The sequence below is a fragment of the Copadichromis virginalis genome, linkage group LG7 (assembly GCF_057382275.1).
Source record: "Copadichromis virginalis isolate Kocher_CV1m ecotype Utaka linkage group LG7, C_Virginalis_male_GT1.1, whole genome shotgun sequence".
In the NCBI taxonomy this organism is placed as follows: Eukaryota; Metazoa; Chordata; class Actinopteri; order Cichliformes; family Cichlidae; genus Copadichromis; species Copadichromis virginalis.
Genome location: NC_140624.1, coordinates 1398531 through 1411382, shown reverse-complemented (window position 1 = coordinate 1411382; position 12852 = coordinate 1398531). Strand labels below are relative to the sequence as shown.

General features: G+C 38.7%; 1 protein-coding gene across 1 annotated transcript; it reads left to right on the top strand.

Moving 5' to 3' along the window:
* The first annotated feature begins 9397 nt into the window (after window positions 1–9397).
* Window positions 9398–12534, top strand: setd6 (SET domain containing 6, protein lysine methyltransferase). Its single transcript, XM_085461101.1, has 9 exons — window positions 9398–9478; window positions 9770–9850; window positions 9935–10079; window positions 10154–10295; window positions 10850–11044; window positions 11139–11271; window positions 11573–11753; window positions 11837–11973; window positions 12097–12534. Exons 1-9 carry the CDS (start codon window positions 9452–9454, stop codon window positions 12433–12435), a joined length of 1380 nt encoding a protein of 459 aa, XP_085317227.1. The 5' UTR covers window positions 9398–9451; the 3' UTR covers window positions 12436–12534.
* The last annotated feature ends 318 nt before the right edge of the window (window positions 12535–12852 follow it).

The following is a 12852-nucleotide window of genomic DNA, read 5'->3' as shown; positions in this document are numbered from 1 at the left end:
GCCAAATGAATTGATAGATTATAGAGTTAATCTTTTTAATGCTTTTCGGGGTAATGTATAGTGAGTATGCTAGATAAACCATCTTTGAGACGCCCTCTGATTTGGATAATAGATTGCGTCCAAAAATTGTAATATCTCTCGTCAACCAATGATTTAGTGTTTTGGACATGCCATCAATTTTGTCTTTTAGGTTTTTTGATTCTCTAGTGTTGATGTCTTTGTCTAAATAGATGCCTAGATACTTGACTTCATTTTTCACTGGAATCGTCCTCATGCTATTTTCCAAACAATCATAAAGTGGCAAAAGTTCACACTTCTTTAGGTTCAGACACAAGCCTGAAGCTTTAGAAAAAATTGAAATGACATTCAATGCTTTCTCGAGTATTGATTTATCCTTTAAAAATATTACTGTGTCATCTGCAAACTGACTTATTTTCAGTTCAATATCAAAAATGTTTATTCCTTCGATGTCTGAATGGTTCACAATGAGGTAAGCCATTAATTGAGTGCAAAGAATAAATAATTTTGGAGAAATTGGGCAACCCTGTCGAATTCCACAGAATATGTCTATCCTAGATGTTATGCCTGGATTGAGTGAAACATAACTATAAATTTGCTTGTAGAACAGTTTGATCACTTTGCAAAATTTGTTTCCAAATCCAAAAAGTTCTAAAGATCTAAATAAAAAATTATGGTCTATTGAATCAAATGCTTTAAAAAAGTCAATAAATAGTATTAAACTTTCTGAATTAATAAAGGATCGATAGTCAATCATATCTAATATTAATCTTATGTTATTATGAATCTGCCTTCCTTTAATAAACGCTGATTGGCACTCATCAATCAATTTGGTTAAGACGCTTTTAAGCCTATTTGCATATACTAAGGCTAATAATTTGTAGTCGTTACATAAAAGTGTTATGGGTCTCCAATTGTCTAGCATTTGTAAATCTTTGTTTGGTTTGGGTAATAAGGTTATTAATCCTGTTTTCATTGTTGGGGATAGTTCTTCATTTTTTAAACAATCCAAAAAGCCATTAAATAACAAATCTTTAATGTCTTGCCAAAAGGTTTTATAAAATTCAATCGTTAAACCATCAATTCCAGGCGATTTTCCATTTTTCATTTGTTTTAGAGCTGTATCTAATTCGGATATTTTCAAATCTTCTTCTAACCATGTTTTATCATCCTCTTCCAATTTTTTAACCTGATCTTTAATCATATCAAAAAAGATATCTGGATTTTCTTTTTCAGTTCTTGATTTATACAGATTACTATAGAACATGTTAATTTCCTCACTTATTTTGTTTGGTTCCTCAATTATAGTACCATCCTTACTCAATTTAGTTTGTCTACGCTTCTCTAGACTATAGAAATAAGATGAATTTTTTTTTCTCCATGCTCAATCCACTTGGCTCTAGACCTTACATATGCTCCTTTAGCTTTAATCAAGTACACCTCATCTAGCTTATTTTGTAAAGATTGTAAGCGTTCTGACTCTTCCGCAGTCATACAGGGTTTACCACATAATAAATGAATTTGTTCAATTAGATTTTTCTGTTCACATACGCGTAGGGCAGACACTTTCTTTCCCGTTTCTATAGCTAATTGTTTCACATTATATTTAAACCATTCCCATTTACTGACATTAGTCATGCTCATATTGTTAATTTCTGATTTAAGTTCTTTAACTTGTTTACAGAAGTCTTCGTTTTGTAATAAACTATTGTTAAATTTCCATATGTTGTCAGATCTTTGTTGTTTACGTAGAGATAATAAGAGACTTATCAGACAATGATCAGTAAGTGGGGTTGACTGGGTCTCACATTTCGTAACATATGATGATACTGTTTGGGAGACAAGCCAATAATCTAATCTTGAACATACGTTTTTATTTGATGGACTAAACCAAGTATATTTCTTCGTATTTGGGTTTGTCATCCTCCAATAATCGATCATATTGGTTGTCGTACAAAAGTCACAAATAATGCTATCGTGTTCTGGTTGATTTCCTCTTTGTGGTTGTCTGTCAAGCCATGAGTTAGGAGCCAGGTTAAAATCGCCTCCAGTTATCACCTGGGTAGAACCATATGTAGTACTCCACTTTGCAATTAATTTACTTAAGTTAGACATCATATTTCTATTTAGCGACCTGTTATTGTATCCATACACGTTAATAAGAATAATTTTCTGTTCACAGACTTCTACCAACACCATGATCCAATGCCCCATTCCGTCGCTTTTATGATCAATAACTCTCCCTGCAAATTTGTTGAATAAGATCATAACTCCTGCTGAGTGAGTAGTACCATGTGAATAAAGAATACTATCTCCCCATTGATGTTTCCAAAATGTTTCCTCTTCCTTACCAGAATGTGTTTCTTGTAAAAACAAAATGTTTGCCTAAATTTCCTTGCAGAATAAGAACATGGCCTTACGTTTGACATTGTTTTTTAAGCCTCGAACATTTAAGGAACTTAATAGAACAGCCATCTATAAGATAAAGAAAAAACAAAAACGCAAGAACAAAATACAAAACAAGAACAGTAACGGCTTCCTTGGCACTTACTAGAAGAAAAAAAAAGTGCTTGAAGCAGGAATAAGCCTAGTGTCCTACCTATGTAATCATAACAGTACTCCGACCCTATCACAGTACTACCTCTTTATATATGCGGCAATTTTAGCTCTGGATAGCCCACGTTTAACTACGGCTTTGCTTTTTGACCCTCTCCTATTTTTTATTTGTGTATTTTTAACAGATATGTATATATAAACATATATATACACACATACATACCCACATTTTATGGTTAACTTGTAGTGACTTCTTCAAGTGCATCTCACAGATCGATCCTTTTACCGTCTATTATTGCATAACCCTCCTTTAGGAATGCTCTTTTGCCGTTGTTTCGAGCTTCCTGCACCTTGGGCCACAGCTTGATCCGAGCTTCACGGTCTTCTTTGGAGAAGTCTTCTTTAAATTTTATGTTCAGTTCTTTGCAGACCCTGGCCTCTTTGGATTTCCTCCATACTTCATCCCTTGCCGTCCTCATGCTGAACTGTATGATGATTGGTCTTGGCACCTTGTTGCTCACTGCATTGTCTTTCTTCCCCAGTCGGTGTACTGTATCAACCATGAGCTGCAGTTTTTCCACTGATACAGGAACCACTCTTGTTAGAATGCCGATCACTGTTTCACGTGTATTCTCGTTGTCCTTCTCTGTCAGACCCAAAATTCTGAGGTCCCATCTTCTGCGGTAACGTGCACTCTCCCGACAGCTCTCCTTTAATTCTTTGTTTTCCTTCATCAGCGACTCCACCTTCGTCGTCAGCTTGTCAATTTCCTCTCTGTTTTTTTGGGTCGCCTGTGTATTTACTTCAATGCGTTGTTCGAAGGCTTCCAACTTCTTTTCAAGCGAATCAAACCTTTCCTCGCATCTCTTTGTGAAGCCAAGTAAAACTTCATATACATTCTCGATGCTCACCTGCTTCTCAGTTATTTTGCTTTTCATTTTTTTGGGATTGGGACTTGGTAACGGTCCGCCATCTTTCTCTCCCCCGCCTCGGGTAGTGATAGTGACAGCAGCCTTTGGATTGGGACAGCCTTCGGCGCGCCGCTGTGACATAATCGGCCTTGAAATGCGTACTTTAAGGCTGCAGACCCTGAATTGGGAGACAGCCACTGTTACACTAGGCAACCTGGGCAGCGCGGGGGAGAGAAAGATGGCGGAATAAGCGGTTGTACAATCTGCGGGTCTGATTAAGAAACGTGATTTTGATGTCCTGTAAAATACTTTACTGACAAACTGTTACTCCAAAGGAAGTAGAACGCAAGCGAAACCCCCTGGAAGTTACTTTGACAGACCTTCAGGCAGACACAAAGATAAACTTAGAGCGATAAAAATGGCTAACCCCAAGCTAACAGGTAGCCTCTCCGACCATGATTACAACCTTGCTGCTATGCGGGAAGCATGTGAGGATGAAGATATAGAAGAGATGGAACTTCAGAAAGAGATCGGAAGACCCATAGGTGACCACACTCCGTTACCAAGTCCCAATCCCAAAAAAATGAAAAGCAAAATAACTGAGAAGCAGGTGAGCATCGAGAATGTATATGAAGTTTTACTTGGCTTCACAAAGAGATGCGAGGAAAGGTTTGATTCGCTTGAAAAGAAGTTGGAAGCCTTCGAACAACGCATTGAAGTAAATACACAGGCGACCCAAAAAAACAGAGAGGAAATTGACAAGCTGAAGACGAAGGTGGAGTCGCTGATGAAGGAAAACAAAGAATTAAAGGAGAGCTGTCGGGAGAGTGCACGTTACCGCAGAAGATGGGACCTCAGAATTTTGGGTCTGACAGAGAAGGACAACGAGAATACACGTGAAACAGTGATCGGCATTCTAACAAGAGTGGTTCCTGTATCAGTGGAAAAACTGCAGCTCATGGTTGATACAGTACACCGACTGGGGAAGAAAGACAATGCAGTGAGCAACAAGGTGCCAAGACCAATCATCATACAGTTCAGCATGAGGACGGCAAGGGATGAAGTATGGAGGAAATCCAAAGAGGCCAGGGTCTGCAAAGAACTGAACATAAAATTTAAAGAAGACTTCTCCAAAGAAGACCGTGAAGCTCGGATCAAGCTGTGGCCCAAGGTGCAGGAAGCTCGAAACAACGGCAAAAGAGCATTCCTAAAGGAGGGTTATGCAATAATAGACGGTAAAAGGATCGATCTGTGAGATGCACTTGAAGAAGTCACTACAAGTTAACCATAAAATGTGGGTATGTATGTGTATATATATGTTTATATATACATATCTGTTAAAAATACACAAATAAAAAATAGGAGAGGGTCAAAAAGCAAAGTCGTAGTTAAACGTGGGCTATCCAGAGCTAAAATTGCCGCATATATAAAGAGGTAGTACTGTGATAGGGTCGGAGTACTGTTATGATTACATAGGTAGGACACTAGGCTTATTCCTGCTTCAAGCACTTTTTTTTTTCTTCTAGTAAGTGCCAAGGAAGCCGTTACTGTTCTTGTTTTGTATTTTGTTCTTGTGTTTTTGTTTTTTCTTTATCTTATAGATGGCTGTTCTATTAAGTTCCTTAAATGTTCGAGGCTTAAAAAACAATGTCAAACGTAAGGCCATGTTCTTATTCTGCAAGGAACTTAAGGCAAACATTTTGTTTTTACAAGAAACACATTCTGGTAAGGAAGAGGAAACATTTTGGAAACATCAATGGGGAGATAGTATTCTTTATTCACATGGTACTACTCACTCAGCAGGAGTTATGATCTTATTCAACAAATTTGCAGGGAGAGTTATTGATCATAAAAGCGACGGAATGGGGCATTGGATCATGGTGTTGGTAGAAGTCTGTGAACAGAAAATTATTCTTATTAACGTGTATGGATACAATAACAGGTCGCTAAATAGAAATATGATGTCTAACTTAAGTAAATTAATTGCAAAGTGGAGTACTACATATGGTTCTACCCAGGTGATAACTGGAGGCGATTTTAACCTGGCTCCTAACTCATGGCTTGACAGACAACCACAAAGAGGAAATCAACCAGAACACGATAGCATTATTTGTGACTTTTGTACGACAACTAATATGATCGATTATTGGAGGATGACAAACCCAAATACGAAGAAATATACTTGGTTTAGTCCATCAAATAAAAACGTATGTTCAAGATTAGATTATTGGCTTGTCTCCCAAACAGTATCATCATATGTTACGAAATGTGAGACCCAGTCAACCCCACTTACTGATCATTGTCTGATAAGTCTCTTATTATCTCTACGTAAACAACAAAGATCTGACAACATATGGAAATTTAACAATAGTTTATTACAAAACGAAGACTTCTGTAAACAAGTTAAAGAACTTAAATCAGAAATTAACAATATGAGCATGACTAATGTCAGTAAATGGGAATGGTTTAAATATAATGTGAAACAATTAGCTATAGAAACGGGAAAGAAAGTGTCTGCCCTACGCGTATGTGAACAGAAAAATCTAATTGAACAAATTCATTTATTATGTGGTAAACCCTGTATGACTGCGGAAGAGTCAGAACGCTTACAATCTTTACAAAATAAGCTAGATGAGGTGTACTTGATTAAAGCTAAAGGAGCATATGTAAGGTCTAGAGCCAAGTGGATTGAGCATGGAGAAAAAAAAATTCATCTTATTTCTATAGTCTAGAGAAGCGTAGACAAACAAAGAAAAAAAATAACTAAATTGAGTAAGGATGGTACTATAATTGAGGAACCAAACAAAATAAGTGAGGAAATTAACATGTTCTATAGTAATCTGTATAAATCAAGAACTGAAAAAGAAAATGCAGATATCTTTTTTGATATGATTAAAGATCAGGTTAAAAAATTGGAAGAGGATGATAAAACATGGTTAGAAGAAGATTTGAAAATATCCGAATTAGATACAGCTCTAAAACAAATGAAAAATGGAAAATCTCCTGGAATTGATGGTTTAACGATTGAATTTTATAAAACCTTTTGGCAAGACATTAAAGATTTGTTATTTAATGGCTTTTTGGATTGTTTAAAAAATGAAGAACTATCCCCAACAATGAAAACAGGATTAATAACCTTATTACCCAAACCAAACAAAGATTTACAAATGCTAGACAATTGGAGACCCATAACACTTTTATGTAACGACTACAAATTATTAGCCTTAGTATATGCAAATAGGCTTAAAAGCGTCTTAACCAAATTGATTGATGAGTGCCAATCAGCGTTTATTAAAGGAAGGCAGATTCATAATAACATAAGATGAATATTAGATATGATTGACTATCGATCCTTTATTAATTCAGAAAGTTTAATACTATTTATTGACTTTTTTAAGGCATTTGATTCAATAGACCATAATTTTTTATTTAGATCTTTAGAACTTTTTGGATTTGGAAACAAATTTTGCAAAGTGATCAAACTGTTCTACAAACAAATTTATAGTTATGTTTCACTCAATCCAGGCATAACATCTAGGATAGACATATTCTGTGGAATTCGACAGGGTTGCCCAATTTCTCCAAAATTATTTATTCTTTGCACTCAATTAATGGCTTACCTCATTGTGAACCATTCAGACATCGAAGGAATAAACATTTTTGATATTGAACTGAAAATAAGTCAGTTTGCAGATGACACAGTAATATTTTTAAAGGATAAATCAATACTCGAGAAAGCATTGAATGTCATTTCAATTTTTTCTAAAGCTTCAGGCTTGTGTCTGAACCTAAATGGTAAATGGACTAGTTCTTATATAGCGCTTTTCCACTCTTCTGAGCACTCAAAGCGCTTTACACAACTTGTGCATTCACCCATTCGCACAAGCACAACTGACATTCACACACATTCATACTCCGATGAACGCATCGGAGAGCAATTTCGGGTTAGTATCTTGCCCAAGGATATTTGGCATGCAGACTAGGGGAAGCCGGGAATCGAACCACCAACCTTCCGATCAGTAGATGACCTGCTCTACCACCTGAGCTACAGCCACCCAGAAGTGTGAACTTTTGCCACTTTATGATTGTTTGGAAAATAGCATGAGGACGATTCCAGTGAAAAATGAAGTTAAGTATCTAGGCATCTATTTAAACAAAGACATCAACACTAGAGAATCAAAAAACCTAAAAGACAAAATTGATGGCATGTCCAAAACACTAAATCATTGGTTGACGAGAGATATTACAATTTTTGGATGCAATCTATTATCCAAATCAGAGGGCGTCTCAAAGATGGTTTATCCAGCATACTCACTATACATTACCCCGAAAAGTATTTAAAAGATTAACTCTATAATCTATCAATTCATTTGGCGCAATAAAACACATTACATTAAAAAATCACAACTTGTCAAAGATTACGCTAAAGGTGGTATAAAGTCAATTGATTTTCAATCAATGGTTGAAGTTTTTAAAATAAACTGGATAAAAGCCTTCCTCTTGAAACCTGACTCCATATGGTTCCATATCCCAAAAAATATTTTCAAAAAGGTGGGAGGGTTGGATTTTCTCCTGAAATGTGGTTTTGATATATTGAAGTTGCCTGTGAAACTGTCAGAATATCATAAGCAGGTCTTGTCTTATTGGAAGATGGTGTTTGCCCATAACTTTTCACCACATTGCTCCACCTTGTGGAATAACAGAACAATTACAATTAATAAGAAGTCATTGTTTATTAAAGAGTGGTTTGAAAAAAACATAATCTTTATAACAGACTTACTTGATGAAAGGGGTCAGTTTCTCTCAGTGGGTGTTTTTAATGCGAAGTTTAACATTCAGTGTTCCCTTAGAGAATATGACAAGGTTTGTAAGGCAATCCCCTTACCTCTGTTGAGTTTGATTCAAGGTTATTTGTATTACTCTAAGGCACAAATTAGTCTACCTTCTTTACATCTAAACCAGATTCCTTTGACGGATAAAAACTGTAATAATAAAACCATGAACAAGATATTTAAAAACAAATTATTTCACGACTTTAACAGTAACACAAAACTAAAAGGGAGTAATGTTAAAATAACGAACAAATATACGCACTTTTTAAAATGGCCTATCCCCCCCAAAGTCAAAGAAATGCAATTTAAAATAATTAATGGATATTACCCAGCAGCTGAAATGCTTAAAAAAAGGTTTGGGTTTGAGGTAGAGCCATGTGGATTTTGTTCACAAAATGCGGAAAGTATTGATCATTTGTTTTTTTCCTGCTCAGTAACAACTGACTTTTGGCAAGATCTAGTAGACTGGTTGAGTATAAGAATAGATGGGATGACCCCACTGACTCTAACACAAGTTTTATATAATAATGGTGATCCATCTAAGGAACTGTCCATGCTACACAAGGTGGTGATAATTATGGGCAAATACCACATACACAAATGCAAATGGAAAAGTAAAAGACCTTCCCTAACTGTATTGAAAATTGAATTAAAATCTTTTTTGTCATCTTTAGAATTACTGAGGGATTCATGTAAAGAGGCTGCTTTGATATGCGACAATGGGACTCAATCTCTATCCTTTTAATGATTGTGTTTTTGGTGTACTAAGTAAGCCACATGTATGTTAAAGTGTTCGCAGAAAGGAAACTGTTATATGTCATAAAAATGGCCTTCATATATTTATGTATATGTATATATGTGTTTTTTTTGTTTTGTTTTGTTTTTTTTGTTTGTTTTGTTTTTTTTTCGTTTGATTTCTTATTCAACCTTTTCAAGATGTTGTTGCATAAATGTTGTCTCCCAACGAGAGATTGTAATATGTGCATAAATTTAATTAAAGTATTTAAAAAAAAAAAAAAAAAAGCCTCTCACTTCCGCACTTCTCGTACTACGAGTCACCGCGAGGGCCAAACTTAACCTGCACATGTTTCACAGTGCGCATGCTCGAGTTAGCTTCGAGTGTACTTCTGCGGGATGGCAGCAAGAGCGAAACGAGCCAAGGTAACAGTTTGATCCGGTTTGTTTTTAAGCAGCAAACACGACGCCGCGTGTTTCTGTGTACGTGTAACATGCTGTGGTGCACACGCTGGGTTTACGCAGTCGATCGTGATCTGCTACTTAAAACGTGCCGCCATTCAGCTCACTTTATCACTTAGCATTGATGCAAGGAACACAGTTACCTTCTTCTAACTGTAATCACGTGGCTTCGTTTTAGAAGCGCGTGAAACCACGTGCACGATAGCATTAGATAACACGTGCCTGTTCGTATTGCTGATGTTTCTGCGCTGACAGGTGGAGGATGGCTCAGAGCTGAGCCCTCTGCAGAGCTTTTTACAGTGGTGTGACGGAGTCGGCCTGGAGCTCAGCAGTAAGGTTTGTTACGGCGTCGTGCGACTGCATTTACAGCTTCTTAGTCAGCACTAAGACCTGGTTTAGGACTGACGTTTGTACCTGTAGGTGTGCGTGAGTAAAGAGGGGACCGTGGCCGAGTACGGGATGCTGGCCAAGGATGACATAGAGGACGGGGAGGTTTTGTTCACCATCCCCAGATCAGCTCTCCTCCATCAGGGAACAACCAAAGTTTCTACCTTGCTGGAAAAAGGTGACGTGCAACGCTGCAAAGATGCTGCCTGCCTGCATCCCTCAGTTTGTAACTTTCTCCCTTTTCCTTCACAGAGCAGTCGACTCTGCAGAGCTCGTCGGGTTGGGTTCCCCTGCTGCTGGCTCTGCTGTATGAATACACATCCTCACAGTCCCACTGGAAAGCCTACCTCTCTTTGTGGACAGACTTCAAAACACTGGATCATCCCATGTTCTGGTGAGGAACACGCTTCGGCTCCCATCCTATCCAGAGGTGTGGTGTTACTTCCCTGGTACGATGGCGCGTACATCGGCGTGCTCGCTGGAGTTGTGTTATTTGTTTCCAAACCTGTTTAAATAGCTCACTTAATGAAAGAGCAGAATCCCTTTCCTTTCTGTTCTTCTAATATTTTGTTGAAACTGAGCTTAGTCACATTTCTGCACAGAGATCGGTGTAATTAAAACGTCTCTTCTCAGCAGTGAGCACACAGAGCAATGTCCATGTAATTTCTTTTTTTGCTAAAGATTTTCTCTGAGCCACACACATCAGGTCCAAATGTCTGTCCTTCCTAACTGCACGTGCCAATTTTTGAGCCGCTAATTTGCGTTTGTTTAATTGGCCTGATCTTATTTCAATAATTACCCTGCAGGTAATTATTGAAAGAAAGTGACTGTATCTTTGTTTAGTCTTTCTAAATTATACTACCGTACATGAAATAGTGTTAAATTAATATTTTATTTCCTCTCTTATGGGAAAGAGGAGGAAAACATTTGAGCTGTCCATCCTTTCAGGTCTAAAGAGGAGAGAGGCAGCCTCTTGAAGGGAACAGGTGTGCCGGAGGCAGTGGACAGGGACCTGGCTAACATCCAGCGGGAGTACACAGATGTGGTCCTGCCATTCATGACCAGACATCCTGACCTCTGGAACCCTGGCACACACACTCTGGACTTGTACACACAGCTTGTGGCCTTTGTCATGGCCTACAGGTTAGCATGCATAAATACATAAGACAGTTACAGCAGGGCACGAGTATGTGTGTTTGTTTCTTCTTTCCCATCCCGTCTCTCCATTCGTCTGCAGTTTCCAAGAGCCACAAGATGAGGATGACGACGATGAGGATGAGGAGAAGCCTCCCAACCCACCAATGATGGTTCCCATGGCTGACATGCTTAACCATGTGTCCAATCACAATGCTAATCTGGAGTTCACACAAGTGAGGAGACACATCTGTTGTGGCAGCTTTGCACCTTTGAAAATCATATACTGTAGATAAAAAATGGGAGAAGCCAGCGTGATGCCCCCCATTAGTTTTTGATGTCCAAGACAAGCAAGAGGTGGCGAAACACTCGTACAGCACCTGTCTGTGTATGCTTGGACAGTAATGTGGCCATGATGTATAAAATTAGCTTGAAACGAGGGATTGTGGTCATGAACTCATCAGGAAAGCGTAGAATAGAGTCGCTGTGTTTCCAAATTTTAGTTTTGAACAATGAATTTGCGCAACATTTTTTCAGGATAGCTTGAAGATGGTCTGCGTGCGCCCTATTCATAAAGGCCAGGAGGTGTTTAACACGTACGGGCAGATGGCCAACTGGCAGCTGCTTCACATGTACGGCTTCACCGAGCCGTGTTCCAGCAACAGCAACGACACTGCCGACATCCCCGTCGCTAAAGTCTACGAAGCTGCCGCACGAGGTGAACGATAACAACGATAACAGCTTTGTTTCAAAGCGTTGTGACGTGACGGTGTGAACGACATCCCTCATTTTCCCTCCCAGGTGCTCAGTCGGATCTGGACCGGCAGCTGGTTGAGGAGCAGTGGGGGGTGTTGTGTCAGATGACGGAAGAGGAAGCAGCCTTTGTCTTTGGTAAACAAGGCTGCCTTACAGACACAGAGCTCTATACGGCGCTCAAGGTGAGGGAGCACGTAAAAACAGCGCTAGTTATCGTCTGTTTTTACTTATGACAACAGTCGGGACAAACACTTGAAGCAGCGCCGTTTGAGATAAGATTGTTTGCTGATTGACTTTGTTTTCAGGTGCTGTGCATGTCAAAGGAGGAGCTTTCAGAGTTTAAAGACAACGAAGGATGGGAAGAAGACGACGAGGATGATGAGAAGATATCCCTGGCGCTTTCCAACGAGGGTCTTTCCGAGTTAAAGGCTTCATGGAAACGACTGATTTATGAGGCGGCCCATCTGACATTGAGGTCCTACGGAGACGGAGAGGACGAGGAAAAAGTCATGGATGTCGACCGGGCGTTAATGGAGGATAAGGCGGCACTCGCGGGACTGAGCTGCAGGCAGTGGAAGGCGCTGCAAGTACGCTATGGACAGAAGAGCATCCTGCATGGACTCATGGAGCTAACCAAGTCATGAGTTCGGCTCTGACGGGAACCGCAGCCGAGGTTTTTAATCGTATGTGTGCGCAATCGTTTTTAGATGACACGGTTAATAAAACAAATGTCTTACAAGATGGTTTGGGGCTTTTTTGGACTGTTTTCTTCACTATTAATATTGAGATTTCACATTTCATCAGAACATCTCGCAAAAACAAAATCAAGTATTAATATACAGAACGTGAGCCGCTTTAACTCGGACTCGCTCCCACCAACACTGACTTCACTGTCCAGTGAAGGAAAATGTAGTAAAACTATTACACTGAGAACTGACCAGGCTCTAACCATGAATGTCGTGTCACGGTACAGCATACATCTGGAATTAGTTTTAAAAAGTTATTTTGGATTTTCTCCAAACCACTGAGGCTCATGTCTTATCCTCATCAGAAAAATCAAA

Coding starts and splice junctions, on each gene's coding strand:
- setd6 (XM_085461101.1), top strand. CDS start 9,452: ATGGCAGCAAGAGCGAAACGAGCCAAG. Junction 11,045..11,138: donor GCCTTTGTCATGGCCTACAG/GTTAGCATGCAT, acceptor ATTCGTCTGCAG/TTTCCAAGAGCCACAAGATG. Junction 11,974..12,096: donor AGCTCTATACGGCGCTCAAG/GTGAGGGAGCAC, acceptor CTTTGTTTTCAG/GTGCTGTGCATGTCAAAGGA.